General features: G+C 35.5%; 1 protein-coding gene across 3 annotated transcripts in view; it reads left to right on the forward strand.

Annotated features, from left to right (window-relative positions):
• The window catches only part of LOC108564215 (lachesin-like), a 106,813-nt gene that overhangs the window by 37,052 nt on the left and 49,249 nt on the right, over positions 1-20,512 (forward strand). For all 3 annotated transcript variants that reach the window (XM_017923174.1, XM_017923176.1, XM_017923175.1), the window contains one exon: positions 18,123-18,229. In XM_017923174.1, the coding sequence (XP_017778663.1) occupies positions 18,123-18,229 (107 nt within the window). The remainder of the gene's footprint in view (positions 1-18,122; positions 18,230-20,512) is intronic.

Consider the following 20,512-nt stretch of genomic DNA (forward strand, 5'->3'; position numbering starts at 1 on the left):
TTGAGTTAATAAATGAGAGTTTAGCTTAAGCGTTTCTGAAAGGATTTTTAAATTACGTTAAAAAAAGGGGTGAGGAGAAGAAGGTGGAAGGAAGATGTAGTTATTAATTAGATTTGAAATGGTGAGAAGAAGAAGAAAAAGAAGGGGATGATAAAAAAATAAGGGAGGAGAAAAAAAAGGAAAAGAAAGTGGCGAGGACGAGTCGAGTGGTGTGTAATTCGTTTCGGGCCGCAATCTCTCAGGTTCTCACGTAAGTAAGTCATAAATTTCCGGATGCGGTTTAAGAATCTGGTTAACACAGTTAATCTACGCTATAAATTGCAAATTTTCTCCACCGACAGCATTGTGTTCCCCGATCTCACGTAATATTCTCCATTGCCGGTCCTTCCTTCCTTCCTCCTAACCATCTCCTCTATCCATCCATCCCGATGCTCCTCGATATGGGTAGGGATTCTGCTTCCAGCAGATGCACACGGACAGCTCCGGAATTACTAATACACCATAATATTTATCGATTAAAGTTAACAATGCGAATGTAACTAGTTGGATGTTATCGGGTGGCAATAAATCAAGCCGGCAGTCTTCTGGCATTCCAGCATTTCCAGATAAAACCCTTCGGAGCCGTCGCCTCCACCACCTTAGGCGATTCGCGCTTCGTATCGCACAATTTTATTTATGTCGCCCCTCGATCCGCTAACTTTTTCCACCAGTTTACCAACCTCCCCAATTCCTCCGCAACCCCCATCCCTAAAAACCTTCGTCCTTGTTCCTCAGGATTTTGCATGCGGCGATATTTGCTCGTTAAATTAAGCCACTCGCGGAATCGCAGCCGAAAAAAGAAAAGAAAAAGAAAGAATCAAGAAGAAGTGGAAAGTGAAGCGAAATAAAATAAAGAAGTAGGAAAATGCGCACGGAAATTTTTCGCCCTCTGATGTGATTTATTTCGTTCGATGATTTCTTTTATATATTTTTTTTCTACTGTCGCCGCGTTGATTTATAAGCCGAGCGTTTATTAAAAAATCAAGGAAACGAAAAGAAGATGCACGATGGAAATGGTTCGGGTTCAGTGTGTGAATGAATCGGATCAAATAATCCGTGCAAATGCGTTTGCACAAATAATTGCGGGTCTAATGAAGCGTGTGACCGCCCGCGCAACCCCCAGTGGGGTGGTAGCGTGAGCGGTTGTTATGCATAGGAAATTACGATTTGCCGGCTGCACAGGTGCAAAGATTCAAAGACGCAACAAATATTTGTTGAACGGAGTTTATTCGAAGTCACGTTCGAGAGTTTTGCTTGGCTTCATCTTACGCGCCCTGAATGTTGGCTGAGGTGGTTGCTGTTTTAGCTTTGTGTACTTTGTACACCGCTAAGGTCGGAGGGAGATTGGGATAAAGCAGATGAGAGAAAACTTGGCCCGTGTTCTATCTTTCAAACTCGCAATTATCAACGAAAATATTCGGCACGTACCACTAAACGCCAATGGAATCGGGAATACCGAAAACCGGGTTTTTGCTCATCCTCCTCACCACCTACCACCCTTTGGCAACCCCAGCCCTTCGTGATGCTCCGGTTTGACTTCTGTTTGAACATAATTACCTATTCTATTTAAAGCTCAGCTAACTGACTGCAAAAACTGATTTTCTTTTAACCAATTTATTTATAATTTTGTAAGTACTTTTATAAGTATTTAAGTTAATTAATTAATAATAATATAAAGTTAATAATAAAGTTAATTAATAATAGTAGTATGTAATTAATAACACCAACATACATCTTACGAAAGTTAAACAATTTGAAAAAGGATAGTATTTGAATTGGCGATCAATACAAATATTATTTTTAATAAAGTCTAAAAAAAATCATTATTTTAATATTGTTTTTGTGTAAATTTACAAAATTTATTTTTTCAATAAATAATAAAAAAAATCAAACGAGGAAAACGTCAAAAAAAATGTTTCAAAACAAAATAAGTTACTTTTGTAATTTGTTTTTAGTACTGAAAATTAAACTGAAATTACAACAAACTAAGTGGAAAAAAACATCCGTTGTGCTTCCACAGACCGCCTTTCTTTGTCTCCTTTTTTCCTTCTTTCGCTCAATGGATTAAACACTTAATTTAAAATTTTACCTTTGTAATGTTTTCCTTTCATTTTCCCCCTCGGCTTTAATATTACGTATTTTTGAACGGCTCCTACATTTTTCTCCCCATCCCCCGCATAATCTTCGTTTCTTAATCCATTCATCTTCCAACCCTATAAAATGAACATCTTGATGAAAGATGAAACTAGTTTTGGGTTAATTTGTTAAAAGCGGAAGCTTCGAACAAAAAATTTTCCTCCCCAAAGATAATGTTTCTGTAGACACGGCTAATAAACTTGTCCTACGATCGCGTAGCGTCTTTCTTTGAAGTTTGCCGTGTAAAGGGCGAAAGTATGCTGACTTAACAATTCTTTCGGAAGTCGAGGGTTAGGTTTTTCAGCTGAGAGGCGTAAATCTCTTCTACCGCGGTCTCGCGGTATAACCAACACACACATACAGTTTTCCACCCTCGTTCGCAGGATTGATAAGTTCCGCGTAATTCGGCTAATCGTTTGGTCGAAAGTTTTGTTTTTATTTCTTGCTGATCTTTTTTTTCTTTCTCTACTTCTTCCTCGTTTTTCTCTCTTCTTTTTTTTCTGAGTCCGTTCACTCAGCAGAAAAATCCCGGTTGGACGAGTGAGTGAGTGGTTGGATTCTTATGCATTCAGGTGATTTGATTGATGCCAAAACCGTTAGAATAACAATAATAAATGCCAGCTGCCTTCGGCCAAACAGGCGGAAGCTGCGCTTTGGACCGTGAATCGTGGAGGAGCTAGAGTAGTAGTAGGAGGATATTCTTCAGCAGCTGTCCAAACATCAACAAGCGTTGGGATCGTGGATCTCTGGTGCTCATCACGGATTGTTGGTTCCTTTAGTGGCAACTGCTGTAATTATTCGGTGCAGCCAAAAAAAGAACACATTGAGCGAAGGGTAGAAAAAAAGGAAAGATGGCCGATTCAGGAACGGTTATATAACGAGGATAAAAATATCGATAACATGTAAATTGCAGGCCGAGCCCGGAATATGGAATGAATCAAATGAACGAGCCGCTTGGCAGGTTTATTGGCTTGAGGAGGAACGCAGGGGTGGTGATAAAATGGCTGTTCGTGGGAACAATGCGCCAGGGGACTTGTCTTCTACAATTCACGTTGTGGCTTCATTTCGTAACTTCATGCCCTCTCATTGCTCTACATCCGAACCACCCGTCCTCAACCTACCCCACTCGCACTCAACCCCCATTCACGTTCACATACATACAACAAACTGCCACACATATAAAGCGTGCAGTAAAACCACCCCCTGAAACATAAGCAAGCGCGACTGCTACGAAACCGTCGCATTAAAAATAACCGACGGGAATTTCTTCTTGAAAGTCCCAGTCTAGTCTAGCACCGCACTCGTCAATTCCACTATTCCTCGAACTCTGAACTTTCATTTCATTTATGCATGTATGCGCAACCAACAAAACTTCCGTAATTCTTATGCAATTCTCCAATATTCAAGAAGAAAAAATATATATACAAATAAATAATAGCATCCTCAAGTTTATAACAAGATCATCAATTTTATGCATTAATTCAAACAACTTGCTATACACAATAATAGTTTTAAGATCAATACACTTGAATAACTCAAACGAAAACTTTAACTTTTTCAAGTTTGTTATTTCTCACTATTTTCAGTAAAATTATTAATAATTTTTTCGTCTATAATAGTAATAAAATAAATTATTACCTGAAAATTATGATAGACACGCTAATTAAAAATCGGTTGGGAAACTTTGCTTTAATTTGATTCTTGATAAATAATCAGGAAAGCTGAAAGGTTTCGAATTAGAGTCTCGTTTTGTGCGGATCGATTCCAATTATTTGCAATGTTTGGAAGTTATCGGGAGTAATGGCTTTTTCTTTCATGAATGTGTACGTGTGTTTATGTATATCTGTATATGACTGCATCACTTTCAAGTCGGGCCTTAGATTTGTACGTGTGTTGAATGAATGTTTCGGTAGTAATTATGGAATTTAATTAAACATTTTTTATGTTGTTTCATGTGTACAAGTGGTGCGCTGCGAATGAAGAGGCAGTAATTCCAATATGGAATTGAATGGCTGGGCTTTTTCAATAGCCATAGCCCCGTGTTATGGTATAGTATAGTATGGTATGGTATGACTGTTTGGCAATAGCTGCAAGTTTCTGAGGAACGTGCGAACAAAGCGACGCAGACACTTTAGGCCCTTATGTAAAGTAGTCGGCGTGAATGGGAAGCCAAATCTAATCAGCTTTTGACTATTCCATAAATGTTACAAAATTTCATTTGATTTCGGAAACTGATGCTGAAGCTACTGCATCCTCTCTCACTCTCTCGCTCACCCTCAGATCTATTTACATTCCGATTCGATTTACCAAATGGATATCCTCTTCTCCGAAATTCCAGTTAATCCAATCGAGAATCATATGCAACATTAACCGACATCACGCTTTTTTTAGTAAAAATCCGACCCCAAAACCGTAGTTGGCTAAAAAAAAATATGTAATTAATTGGTATTTGGGATTCGGCGATTAGATTGCGCATAGTTTACATATAAACTAACCGACTAACCAGATTATTGCTAGTGAATGTTTTCAATTGCATTATTAGCTCACACTAATTAGTGGTCGCGCCTGTGGCTTTTATTATAGGCAATATACATCGGAATGTAGGTTTGAATTCTCTTTTTGTTCTCAACACTAATAATATTATTTCATTTACTATTGTTTTATTTGTACCATGAATTAATGTGTCGAAATAAACATTGAAAATGTCGTATTTGTATTTAAAGATTGTTACGCTTATAATTGTATTCTCATAGCCTAATTGAGATAAATTGCCGTGCGGTGGAAAATGTGTGAGTTTTTCTCTTCCGTGGACCCAGTTTCATTATGTAGCAATTTCTGTATAAATAAGTTTAATATTATATGAGGCTAAATAACCTTTGGAGATAGTTAGAGCCGAGCTTTTAGATAGAATAGGTAATTATGTTCAAACAGCAGTTGGACGTAGAGGTTCGCTTTGGGGGTAAAACCTGGTTTTCGCTCTTCCTCTTCAGAGTATCCGATTTCTCTCTCTTCTTTATTTTTTTTCTTTCTCGTAATTCAACATTGGCTGCTTGAATACCGCAAGATCAATCCGACGATGAGCGTCACTCCGAAATGCATGACCAAAACATGTTTTTCCTAAGAGACTAAATGATGTTATCACAAGACATCAAAGACTTCAGATGAAAATTTGATAATATAATCAATAATGTAATTCAAAAGTTTAATGTGATGTTATTCATTTAATTTAATCATATTCAAACTTCCACAATTGGATTCTTCACATTACAAATACTAATTTTGTATAGTCCTATAAGTGTACTTTATACATATGTTTGTACGTAACTATAAACATTTGTATATTGTATAAATAAGCATGTACGTATTATCGAACGTAATTTACATTCTCTATATACATTCTTATTTTAACTAATATTACTACTTGGAATACATATAAACATCTCTAAAATGATTAAAGAAACATAATGGCATTTCAGTAAAGACGACGTAAGTACGGATTGCGTAATTGATGATATGAATCGGAATTCTGGGAATGGCGAAGTGGCATGAGAGGGCATTTGCATAATTTTGAAGAAGTGGAGGAAAGTCTCCGTCGCGTTGCCGAATATAGATAGAAAGGAGACCGCCAAGAGGCGTTCTCCTCATACTCTTATTTCATGCCAAGCCGTGTTATTTCCAACTTCTCCTGACGTTTATTTGACTTCGTTTAAAGTTTCACATTGCTAAACAAGTGTACGTATTACACGCAATTTTTCACTCGAAGCAGGCGGCGCTTTGGACGCTAGTCCTTAGTACTTCCATCCATTCATTTTTTTATCCTCCATTTCTTTGTTTATCCGCAAAAAAATAATTGAAGAATATCTCGAGCAAAATTACATGTTATATTACTTCGTGTGTGCTATAGGATAACTTCGTGATGATTTTTATATAACAAAGTTGAACTGAGAGTAGCGCAGCGGGATAGGACGCGAGAGAAAAAAAAAAGAGGACGAAAGGGGGAATTGTGTGTGTGTGCGAGGAGTGAAAAATAAAAAGGTGGAGGAGATTGCAAGGGGAAAAGGACAGGACAGGACGAGACAGGACTGGGTAAGAAAAAGTGGAAGTTAACAACAAATGGATAAGACATGCAATTTTCACGTCCGCACAGATCAAACGAGAGGGTGAAAGAAGTGGGAGCCAATATCTTAGGCTGGCATGTCGCAGGGATGTTCATTTCCTGCTGAACAAGGAATTCTCAATACGACTCGTTCCAAAGTAAAATAAATAAATAAATAAAAGACAGAAAAAAAATGGCATCACGTAATGGAAATGTACTTTTTAATAATCGACAAAGGATATTATTAAAAAAATATTTATGTGTATAAATATTTCATGGTGGGCGAATCCGTACGTATATTTATTATACTGGTATATAGGTATACGTTGGTGTGTATCTCCACGCGTTACGTAATGGCAATCCATATGCCAATATGAATATTTGAATATTTATGATGTACGTGCAACAACGATGTCATCGTGCGCAAATCGGATTTAACGTGACACTAGTTTCTGAAGTTGTACAGAATATGTTATTACGATTGACTCCGGGACTTATTGAAAGGAATAAATCGCTTTTTACTGCATATCTCATCCTCCGGTTGGTTAGGATTGTCGGATGGATGGATGGAAAGTTTATTTATCGGTGGTCGTCCAATCCTTGCTCAAGGATTCGTGGACGCAGAGTAGAGTACACGGGACACTCGTGTCCAAATTACCCTTTATGATGCGGACGGCCGCTCATTCCACCTCTTAAACAACAATCACGAGCCCCGACTTCTACATACTTGTACGTATCTAAATATTTATTCCACCGGATGCGGACATAAAACTAAATTGCGTTTTTAAAAGGAAAACCCTCTCTCTCGGTATTCTTCGACCGAACCAAGAAGTTCTCCACCTCTTCCTACTTTCCACCCCTCCCATTACATGTTTCGCGTTTCATTGGAAACACTTGTCTTCGAATTTCCAAGACAACTGCTTCCTCTTCCCGTATTCAATTCACTTTATTCAGAATAATCCAAGAACGTAGCCTACATCATTTGACACCCAATGCAAATAACAGTCTATGTCACCCTCTGCGTCGTTCAATTTCAAAGAGTTCGATACAAAATTAGGTCAACTTAAGTTCAATATTATAATTATCTAACTACAACATATTTCAATAAAAAAATCTCATTAGTAATATTAAAATTATTCCAGTCAATATTTATAATTCCAATTAATTGGACAAAAATAAAAAAAAGATTATGTACCCAATTTCTAATAAAATTATTTGAATTCCTTACAATTATAGGATAACAAATTAAAATTTAATTCAGAATTAAAAAATCATTAACACTTTTATATAATGTAATACAGTCAACCAACATATAATTTAATAGATATTAAATAACAAATTAGTTAACGTTTGTGAAAATTATTTTGTAAATTATGAATAATTTTATTTATATTCTTGAATTGTAACTGTTGAAAGTTTAAGTTTTCTGTACATTTTGTTTACAAGTATTTTAGAATGGCTGTGTTTCAATAGCAAGTTTTCGGACAAGTGCGACTTTGAATATTTTCCGGTTTTATTGTTGCCTAAACACTGACTGTGCTGAACCACAAACAAGTAGGGCGACTGGAAAGTTTCAAGAAGGCGCTACAAAGGGCTTTCTTTTTGAATGAGCAGCGCCACGAAGCATTGTACGTGGAAGTATATTTGAATAATGAATGAACCAGCTTATTAATGTATGCACGTTAATTATGCATGCAATGTGTGTATGTGCGATAAATAATTAAAACAAAGAGAAATGTCAAAAAGATACATTTAACAAGTAGTTTACAAAATATTTATTATCTACTAAAGATAACTTTCAATATTTGTGGATCATAATTTTTTGTCTTAATTTTGTATGTTGTCCGATCATAAAAATAATTCGCGAAAGAATATATTTATGTACAATATTCTATAGAAGCAATGTAAAGGTAGTAGATTTGATAGTGAAGATATGATAGTGAACCATTCAAAAATCGTAATAATTTAAGAATGAAGTAATAACTATAACTTTGGCTTCAAGGACATCCAAGAAATACAATCTGTTTTAAAGACATGCACTTTGTTTCAAAGACATTCATGAAATACAACTTGTTAGATGGTGTGTATGCATGTATAATATACTATAGGAGCAATATAAAGGTAGTAGAAGAGGCGTTTTCGGTTCATTTGCATTGAACGGATGGAGATATGAGATAAATAATGGGAGGGTTGGGGTTAAATGAAATTTTCCGTGGGGTAATGTATGGGTGGAAAAGGTCGGCGTTAACGTGTGTAATCTTGGTGTAAAATTGCTAAATGGTGCAGTTCATTGTATTGAAATAATGAATGTCTCCCAGCTGAGTGGGCTGTAGTAGTAGTGGCAGCAGCAGCATAGTATATGAGAGGATAGGCCACGGCCTACGGCAAACCAAAGCTAAAAGACAAGCGCGAGGGCGACCTGTTGCCTTTGCTCTTGTCGCGTTTCTTGCCAGCACTAACTCTTCGCGATAACGAACCTATATTTAATCCTCTTACAAGAGAGACGGCCACGCGACGTGCCATAAAACGCCAATTAAACCTTATCGATGGGACGGGGACTTACCACCTTACCCCATCCGCTTTCCCACCCTTACATATTTTTTTTATACTTTATTTCTCGTCTCCTCGGTTATGCTCCTTCCTCGCAGAGGAATATCATTACAACCCCGCGCCACGGACTCTTTAATGTGCTTACAGCCTGTATCCTTTTTCCCCGTCCTCCGGATTTCCGAAACGTCGTTGCGAGACTCCGGTTTCTAAAGCATTCGCAAAGATACTTGGCTTTATGGATTACAACCCTCCATTCTGTATGGATGCACACATACTCACACACACACACACACACACAGCGTGGTTAACTGTAGGAAATTCTTTGAAACTCTAGGGCCGATAATTTCTCTAGGGGGTGGCGCGAGGGGTTTGTGCTGCAAGTGTTTTCTTTTAATTTCGCTCCAAAACTGATTTCTCCCTTTTTGATGTAAAATTCTGAAAGGTCGGGTCCATTGTCCTCAGCCATCCTTTCTCCCTTTTCTGTGTCTTTCACCCTGACGTTGCTGCTGCTGCTTCTTCTTAATTGTTGTGCAAGCTGTTAAGTGTGCGAGTCCATTACTTTTGGGCTGATGTGAAATTCTACAAAGGAAAGACTTAATTCTCAAATTGAACCAATTGTCTAGGCAATTCCAAGACAAGTGTTTCCAATGAAACGCGAAACATATAATAGCGCGATGCTCGGAAATGCCAAGGGATATCTTAACAAATCTACTCATACCGAATTGAGAGAAAAGGACGGGCCCAGCGGATATCTATCTATATACAACTATAGAAAAGTTTATCGCAATTTTATCAATTTGCTCTTCCGATTTGTTCTACATCTATTTTTCCGCCGCTCCTATAAACCCGACTTCCTCTTATATTTCGCTCAATATCGACAATACTTAGTTTTGCCGATTCCGTTTTATTTTTTAACAATTCCTTCTATTATCTATACAAAACAACTAGAGATACACAACTCAAGCATTCAACTATATTTATTAATAATAATAAAAATATTTCATCAATGTTCAAATTTACTTATGCATCAAATAAGGATTATAATTTAAGAAAAAGTATATGTGGATTAAAGACGACTGGATAATTTCTGTTGTAAAAAGTTTAATTCTTAATTAATATATCCCACATGTTGGGACACCCGATTCATAACTTTTAGTTTTTGAACTGTTTTTTTAACTTGTCCATAATATCCATAATTGTGAATTACAATTACGTTTGTAATAGTTTGTAAGCTTTTCGATTGAAAGGTAATGTTGCTTTCTGAAATCCATAACAATATTCATTCGAGTCTTTTGGTATTCATTTATAATAAAAGAATGCGTAATGTCATTGATGATGTTTGAAAAGAATCCGTCTTCAAATTGAATGTTTTTTTTATGAGCGTAACTTGAAACCTGCGAATAGCTTCAGAACGTTTGAATCTAGATGGACTGTTTCCCGATAAATTTTCATTCCCTCGGTATTGAAGAGTGTCAAGTTGGCAGCATTGTATTCAAATTGTGTTGCTGGGAAATGCGAAGCGCGTTATTTTACGTCATTATTCCGTGAGGGAAGTTCACTTATCCAAAAGTTGACGACAATTTTAAAACCAATTTACATTTAAAACTTATCTCATCTTGCAAGGGCGGTCCGACGCCCTCCGCCCCCGACCGGGGGCGGCTGCAACAACGTCGGAACTTCTGGTATCATTCTCAATTTGTAATTCCTTAAATGTACGGAAGAACGGTGACGTTTTTATTAAGTTTACTAAATAGACTATGCTAAAAATCGGCGCGCCATTTACACACGGCGCTCTCGATTTATGGACACGGCCCTTTTCGGTCCTCTGTTATAAAACGCTGAGGAAACACAATGTACATACATACACAAAGGCCTTTGTGAGCGTCACATTAAAATTTACTGCACTTCAGTTGAAGTGAATTTGCAGTTAAACAGTTTAGCCTTTAGCTCAAATGTCGGATAACAACGGAAATTCGACAATAATTAAACCGAAATTTTTAAATAAGAACTAAAATATTCTTAAAAAAATACATAAAAATGGTCAAGTAATAAACATCGGCTAGTGAACACGCGTTATTATCGTGCATAATTAAGCTTTACTACCAATAAAATTGATTCTAAAGGAGAAAAAATAATAATTTTATTAATCCATAATGCAAAAATGATTAAAAATTTATATAAAATGCAGTGAATGCACTATATAAAAGAACATCAAATCGTATAACGATCGCATTCGTACGTGTTTCTAATAAAATATTAATATTTTATTTATAGCCATTCGATATTAATTTTTCTATATAAATTATTATTTTATTTTTCTTTTGGTCGACCAATGATTAATGGCAAATCTGTTCCATTTCAATCGAAAATACATTTTTAATTCAAACAATTCAATAATATTTACCTTTAACTAAATTTATTTTTGTTTAATGAAAATTATATGAAGAAAATCGTTTAATTTAAAAAAATATTTCAATTTTTATGTCCCAAAACATTTGTATTGTTATCTGAAATTTTGGCATCCATACGTTCCCTCACATCCTATTTATTGTTTCGCCCAATTTAATCCTACCACCTTAATCCAATCATATCCCTAACTTTTTTCCGTCTGCCTTTCCGCATTTCTCTTTCTTCTTCGATCATTACACCCCAACTCTTTCAATGACTTAAGTTTTACTTTTTCATCTGATTACTAAGAAACGTATGTATTGTAAAAGAAAAGATAACATCTTCACTATTCTAAACTAATTGCAATTATTACTAATTTCAAGCTTTAATGACATTTTTATATCCATTACTGTTTTCACATAATAAACTGTCAAATTAGAAAATCACGTAATTGCAAATGATAATCATAACTATTTATATTCACATTTAATCAATATGCATATATTTCCTAGATTTGTATCTGTTGTGGTTTTATTGCAATAAGCTATGTAATATGAAAATACAGTAACTTTACTTTATATTTGATGAAGAGCAAAAATTACATAAAGAAATTACATTGATTATGTGTCATAGTTTATTTGGATTTGATTGGATGTTATTTAAGTTGTAACTTTATGAAAGGCCTAGTTTATATCAAGTAATAAAATGTAACATCAGGATTAAAATAAATTTTGAAAATAAAGTAAAAAGTAAATATTTTTTTTATATAAGGACTAGAAAAAGGATAATGTAAAATTAATTATTCATTACATACATTAAATGAATAATTTTAAATATTTTATTTTGTTCTATCCGTGACAATAAAAATTTAGTAATTAAAGAAACAATTAATGAAATATATTATAATAATCCTAGGATAAAAGTTCGTATTAAAGTATGAAACAATATCTCAAGATCTTATAAATTTATTGATATACAACTGTAACCATATAAGAAGATATCTAGTAGTATGGAAATACCGGTGCCGTTTGTTATATTTGATTAATTGCAATAAATATCTGGTGTCACAGCATCTGTCTTTAATATTTGTTGATCCTGCTATCTGTATTCCATTCACCCGAGTACTGGCTCACAAATACATTTGAACTAGGTCACTTGCCGGAGATTACGTATCCCAATTGTTATTTCCATCTTCCTCTCTGTTTTCCTCACGCCAAAGATCGTAGCCACGTCTGTCAATGTCTAAAATATACGTGTTTTGTTCGTCCCTCCGAGAATTCCGTAACTTATTAAAAATATCGGTTACGTAATACATTGTAGACATCGTAGACATTGATATTGCTGCACGAGACGCGCGCGCCCCTTTTTGTAAATAAACATGCAAATCAAACGGGAAGACGGACGAACGCGAATCTCTCATTACGAGCAAGCACAGAAACGTTATGCAACATCTTTTTTTACAAATCCGTACGTAGACGTATTTTGTCATGTACCTTTTATGTGTCTCTCTGTTTGCTTGGGTTTGCGAATGCAATTTGGACGCGTCGCGTTTTCTTCTTCGTCGGGCGGCGGAGGGAACTGATGGAGGCGGTTTTGAATTTAAAATTTCATTGTAATAAAACATTATTACGGATTATACAGATGGAATATTGTATAAAAGAGTTCATTTGCATTGCAGATTTGCGTTGACTATTTTGCCACAATCACCGTTGGGATTTATTCCTACCGGACAAAAAATATATATAAATAGAAACTACAAATGCTTGTAATTCACAATTTTTATTTGACAAACGTAAATATTTGATGATGCTCCGCAATTGAAGTCCTTACACATGTGGTCATACGAAATGAACAATATTAAATCCGCATGCTGCTTATTGCGTAACGTCAAATGATATACGCGATTTTAATGTTGCATAATACACATCTATCCGCAATTCATATTGTAGTGCATCTATAAACAAAGTAAACCAATAGAACTTCACCAAATACAATATTAATATCTGTCCAAAGTAAACAAAGTTAACGTATAAAATATTGAATTTCTTATTTATAATATTATAACATAGCGAAAATATTTACTAGTTTTATTAATACAAAAAATATAATGAAAATATTTATACAAAACGCTTGACTTAACAATTTAAGAAAAGATCTTCCGTGATTTTTTTTTTTAAATATTTTTGAAGGAAAAAGTACCGAAGCTATTTTGGAACGTGAATATGTAAATCAGTATAAAGAATACAAACAAGTTGAATGCGGTTTTGGGTTGATGTAGAAATATGTATTTTATTTTTATGGAAAATCAAAAAAATTAATTCCATGTCCTCGTGATGCAAATTTAAGGAATGTATACATATATATTTGTTTGTTTGTTAAATAATAGAAACGGCGTTCCGTTTATACAAATGACGTTGTATTGTTAAGAGTTCCGAGAATGGGAGGGGCCGACCGAGGGCTGAAATAAACGGGAAATGTTATCTGCAAGATTGCTGTCTGCGAGGGTTGGTTGAGATGCTGCTGTTGCTGCTGCTGTAGCCCCTCGAATCTCCCAATCTCGCATATGTGACGAGAAAACTTTGTTGTAATAAACGTCACCAGTTGTTTACATCGCTTCTACGAGTATTATAACTTCAAACTGCTCTGATCGTTGATAGCCAAACATGCCGGTAGTTGTTTAAACGTCAATTTAGTAGATCATCAGTACTTAAGCATTTATCATTTCTAATTAATGGAAATAATAATTAGTAAAAATTATATATTTTACAAACAGAAAATATTGAATTATATTGAATTAAATGAGAAACAGATATATCAAGTTTTGTAAATTCAAGGATAATAGTACAAAAATTTTGAACTAAATAAAGGTTTGGTCTATATTTTTTTAAGATTAAAAGATGAGTTGGAGATGTAACGTAAGTTGTTGTCGAGATTTGAGGGAGTGAAAAAAGTTTGAAGTGGCATGGCTTCGTAGTGGATACCTAGCAGAGTGGAGTTGAATCCGCGGACTCGATTTATCTTTTGCAAGGCAGTTGCAAAACAAACTGGCTGAGGGATGACGTATTGTCGTGTCCGTAACGCTGTTTCTATGGCATGGATTCGCCAGCGGACAGATCCATCATCACAGTGGGATTAAATGATGCGGATCAACTGAAAAAAGAAATTTGTAGAAAATAATGATTAGTACGGGCGTCGTGTGGATAGTAGTGGTGGCGGTTCCTGGATCGAGGGTAAACGAGTTGGATTATTTCTGCAAACGAGATTTGATGTGATTGCATAATGAAATCAGGCATTGAAACGACGTAATGAGGGAAGCTGCTAACAAACGTTCATAATTGGGAGGGTTGTGGATGTGAGCGCTAGGTTGGCAGCTAGGTGCGACGTGTTGAAATTTGATTTGGGACTTTCTGTGGATGCGAGCGAGGCAATACAGTAATCGTTAAAGTCTTTCAGGAGACATGCATTATGAAGTAGTCGGACGGATCTCTACTGCAGTGCAGTAGGTCTGTAGCTATATCTATAGTTGTAGTCGTAGCTGTAGCGACGGTAGCTGAGATCGCGGCCAGCATCAGAAAGGCAGGCCAAGGTAAATCTGGGATTGAATGTTTTATACGCGCGTAATCCAGAACAAACTGAGTTTGGAGCCGGCGAAGAGCCGAATTATTTAAGCGGATCCTAGGTTGCAATTGTGGCGCGAACTGTACAAGTGCAAGTAGTCAAAACGAACGGGTATAGGTTGCGGAACGTGGACTGACACTATCGGTGGAGGAGTTCGGAGGTTACGGTAGTTGATGGGAATGCCGACATCTGCAGTCGGAACATTATTCCTTTGACTTTGTTGTCATAATGGGGGAGGCGTCGGCACCGAAGGAGAGGTTTGGGGGAGAGGTGGTACAAGGGTCTTAACCTCGCACAATCAAATCCCAGCTGCATTATCCCAGTGCTACGAGTTTGCACTCAGGATTAATTCCGATTGCAGAGGCTTCATTTAACAACCTGCTTTAATGAAATCGTAATCTTTTCAGCGGTGGTCGCAGATCGACCCAAGTTTCGCGTCTTAAAAGAAAGTGAAAGAAGTGAAGGGGGATGGATTGGAGTTGTAGGTGGAGGAGTAGAAGGAGGCTATGACAAATTGCACTCCGATGTCGCGCGTTGCGAGGGGCTGTCTACATCTTTTATTCGGCCAGGGATGTATACTGCTCCGGAGGGGATGCGGCCCTAGGACCATTCTGCGGCTCTGGGACTACACCTCGGATATTGTTAGTTCCCAGTTCCGGTTTATGTTCAACTTCCGTTTCGGCTTCTCATTACATTGATTCTAAGTGACACTGGCACGCCACGAGTGCGAACTTTATGAAGCCTAGCACGCCACCTTTCAACCTAACAGCCCGACGACCACAGACAATTACCTATATAAAACAGTTAAACGCTAATCGAATTGAAGTGGCTGACTGTTTCTATTCCTCCAACGAATACATGCTCAATTTTCTCGATTTATCGATCCGCACCTGCGAAACCACCCCTCGAAACAACAACGGAAGAGAAGAGAAGGAAAAAAAAACATTGAGAAAGTAACAAGAAGGAGCATCCAAACAACCACCCCCGCATCCCGTCCGCCAGCAAACAAGCAGACAAACAGAAACTCCTTTAAACAATCTGACTAATTGTCCCCTCATCTAAATTAACCCTAATAAAATTAAACCGCTTTGTCTTACCACCAGCACCGCCAAAACACCCTCCTGCACCTACGACCTCCCAAAAACGCGCGTGTATCCGAGACCCGAACCCACCCGACCTGTGATGCGGAAAGCGCACACCGAACTCATCAAAGAGGAAGAAATTGCAAAACAAATGCAATTCCGAACTCAGAACCCTTTCCAATTTCAATTTATCAATAAATAAATATAAAACTATATATATGTAAGTATGTATATATAGAGAGAGAGTTAGAAATTTCCTTATATATACGCGTAATTACCCACTGCATTCCTTGCGAGTTTCCGTTCTTGCGCCCTTCGGATCAGCGAATAGTTATGAAATGCATCAGACACTCCAACAATGACCGGTTTTCTCACTCTTTGGAATTCCCCATTGCAAACAAAGGGCGCCAAAGTCCCAGGCCACGTTCGAAATTAATTTTCTCGTCCTGTCTTCGAAGAAGAAACGCACAAGTCTAAAAGGAAAATAATAATCATGATCAAAAGTAATAATAATAATCATCATAATGATGATGATCAGAGAGGAAGTATTACATAATTACGCACCGGTCCGCACCGGGCGCTGCGGTAAATTGGGCACGCACAATTAGGACGAAATTACGTAACGCGTCCGTTAGGGTGCGAACGTAAGCTATTCGTTATTAACTCGCCAATAAATGGCTGTCATTGTCGCTTCCGTTTCGCTACATTACTGCGAAAACGAAACGTTTTTATTACGAATGCAATTGCATTGCGCCCATTTGCTTCCAAGTGCGTGCAATGCACACCTACACCTGTGGATCTTTCGGATCGCGGCATTCCGATATTCAGTTCAGAGGACAATCTTGATGAAATGTGTATTTGTGTTAACTGTGTATTTGTTAAATTGTTCCATCGGGCAAATTCCTACACGTAAAATTAAGTCGTAATAATTTTATGATACGTACACATTGCATCTGATAAGCGAAGTTACGCTTGTACACCGCTCGTATACTTTTATGTAATGTGCACATATCTATCAGATTATATATGATTCAATTACCCACATTTTTCACTTAAAATACACATATTGAAAAAAAAAATATAATTGAAAAGTAACATCACAATAAAGATAAATCATTAACTAAAATCAATTCATTAACTATAATAAACACAATTAAATCATCAAAACTATAAAAAATAATGTATAACAAACGTATTGAAAAAAAAACAATTTCATATATGTTATCAGAAGTGTATGAAGTATTATAAAATCAAAACATATAATATTGAAAAATATCAAATTTTTACTATAATAAATTGTCGTAAAAATGAAAATAATTTACTATATAAATTTTAACTTGATACAAATTCTGTATGTGACAATGTTAGATTTCTATAAATTATGTTAATAACTGGAAATGATCACTTTTTACATGATTTTAGTATTATTGAAGAGTAATAATAAATTTTGAAAGAAACTGAAAATTAAACGTCGTCTATTTTATTTTCGAGAAGAGAAATGGTTAGAATACGATGAAAATAGGAAAGCGGGAAACGGCCAATGATCAATACGTTAACATGCCATGAATGCCATTTAAATAATATTAGGCTCCAGCATTGGATGCTCCGCACGTTACATAATGCGATCATTAGAATAGGGCCGAGGGATCAGGAAGTTGCAATATGAGTAGGAGTGTTATATCTATGGCCATCATTAGCCCTAACGTGCATAAGGCAGTCTATAGGCTACACATCACGAATCGATATCCTATTAGCACATTGTCCTAAACAATAAAGGAATAATCAAATTAAAATATGTATTTTTGCCATGAACGATATAATAATAGATTATACAAAGAAAACATTGCGTATTAGAAATCTATGCAAATTTATTCAGCTATTTGAATTATTCATGTTTTTGTATAAATAATATTAAAATGGAATATAAAAAAACGCGTATGAAATAAGAAGATTTTGAGTTGTTGTTTTTGGGGAATAGTTTGAATTTGGGGTGGTTTGGAGGGGTTGCGTTCATGGGATATCTTTTTACGTTTCTATTAGGGAATTCTTCGGCGCGGCAATTAAATTGAAAACGGCTGCACGACTGCCGCTTTTATTAGAGGTATAAAGTGTTTAATGGAAATGGCAAATTTGGCATGCATTATTCCGCTCAAAATGCTACTTATTAATGCAGTAATAATATGTAATAATGAATTCGGGCTTTGTTATTTCAGTGGTTATAGAGGAGCCGGAATTCACCGAAGTCATCGAGAATATAACTGCAGCTGCGGGCCGAAACGTGAAGTTTGCTTGCTCGGTGAAGAACCTGGGGTCGTACAAGGTAAGTAAACATTCTTAACATCCCACCTTTTCATGCCGAAAATCTCAGTTGGCAAACAACGACCGAAATACACGGGGACGGGGACATATACGAAACTGGTATATATTTGCACGGTATTGCGCAAAACCACCACGACCGAAACCTTCAACCATCCTCATCTCCAGCAATTTCCAATATTATTTAATTAAGGCATATTGCCTCCACTCGAGAGATCGGAATTGATTAATTTAGTTCACTTATGTGTGCATGGATGTGTTTCTTTATTTGGCCTTGGCGACGACAAATACAGATCTAGGGATAGTCTTGGAAGGAGGAGGCGCAGGCTGTCTCTTCAATCGAAGAGATATCAGCAAAACCCTCTTCGACTAAAAAACAGTGTCCAATTTCTTTGCGCGCAAAGACGACGTCTGATGTATTAAAAAAGTAATGTCAGCGGCCAGAAAATTGAGTGCGGAAAAAGTTCCTGCCGTCGTCTCCTCCTTCGCACAGGACGTCATTGGCTTTGCCAGGATCTATCTGCATTCAAATCTGATATCCATGAACAAATCAATCATGCACCGTATTGGCCCATCCGAATTACCTCATCTCCTCACATTGCAATGCTCTTTGCTCACGAAATCAAATAAAGTCGATTTAGTCGGACCATTCCAACATCTTCTCGAATATTTCATTGAAAAATTATACGTCTAATCCCTCGCCTCCTCATAAATCAAAATACTGTCATGTGTGGACTTATATTAACATACTAACTTTAGAACAATCGTGATATTTTAATTTAGATTCTTTTACCTTTTTTTACAACATAATACAATATAAAAACCGCATTAAATAAATCATTTCGCCATTTATTATTTTTAATCAATCAAAACAATCAAATCAAGAATTAAAATATTCTGGTTCAGCAATAATTAATAAATATTCACACAAATTTAATTACTTTTTTAACATAGTAAATCTTCATTAGGAAATATATAACAAATATGAATGTTACTAAACTTATTACATTTTACTTTAAACTTACATATCAAATTTAGTGAAAGAAAAATCTTCTATTTATTTTTGATAATATTATGTTATTTTGGCATAGACATTATAAAGGTTTCTTTTATTGAGCAACAAAAAAGTTTTTTTTTATCCGAATCTTGATTCCAATAAAACACGTATACTTTTACTGAATTATTGATATAATTTATTTATGTAACATAGACATAATATCTCTTAATGTATGTTAATTTACATCATAAACTAATTGTATACTGAATAATCTTAGTAGTCGAGTATGGAGTAGATTAATTGCTAAATGCCACTACATTTATGAGGCATTCGAGGAATCTGTACAATGTATTTTGATCACTTCCTCCGCCGTTCCTAATTTAAGATCGATGTATCTATATATCCTCTTGTTAGTGAAGGATTGCTAGTAATTATCCCTAGGTTAAATACCTTGTAATATTTCAATATTGACATTTATATTTCATATTTAAACTGAAAATAATTGAAAATTTTGTATATAGTTAATATTTTTAATAATTTGTCCCACATTTAATATTCTTATTAAATTATTGTTTCTTTCAGATGATAATTATCACATAAATTATATTTTATAATTGGTAAAAAGAATATACAAAACCAACATAGAAAAATTTAATTTTTATTGAAAAATATAATAAATGAAATAAAAAAAAATATTTTAAACATTTAATTTTTATTGAAAAATATAATAAATGAAATAAAAAAAAATATTTTAAAATATTAAAAAAAAGTAAAATATGGAAATATATTTAGTTTGTTATAATTATCAAAGTTTTTTTTTTTCTATAAATTAAGAAGCTAATTTTTATAAATGTTGAAGTTTTTATCCCAATTTTGCTATAATTATTTATTTTAAGGATTTATTAATAAATTTATTAAAAAGTAACAAGTATTTAAAAATCTTTGAGTATTATATAAGAAAATGTATGTAGAAACAGAAGGCGCGAAATAATATTAATATATAAAGTAATTTGATTCCGTTTTCCACCCTTCAGGAAATTACAGCGATTTTGTAATTACACGGCCCTAAGTTCAAGGGCCGTGCAATCGCGGTTTTATTTACGCTCGCGAGAATCCGTTTTGGATGGTAATAAAATTATTAATACTGCCTTCTCCTCTCGTGGTAATTCCATCAGTTGTAGACGGATTCTCGTTGAGACACGGCACATTCTTATTCCTATCTTAAATTGCATCGATCGAAGTGTCCGATTTTCTTTTTATTTTTGGTCGTCCGTGATATAACGACACGTT

This window comes from Nicrophorus vespilloides, unplaced genomic scaffold (assembly GCF_001412225.1).
Source record: "Nicrophorus vespilloides isolate i.1.1-1 unplaced genomic scaffold, Nicve_v1.0, whole genome shotgun sequence".
NCBI classification, from domain to species: Eukaryota; Metazoa; Arthropoda; class Insecta; order Coleoptera; family Silphidae; genus Nicrophorus; species Nicrophorus vespilloides.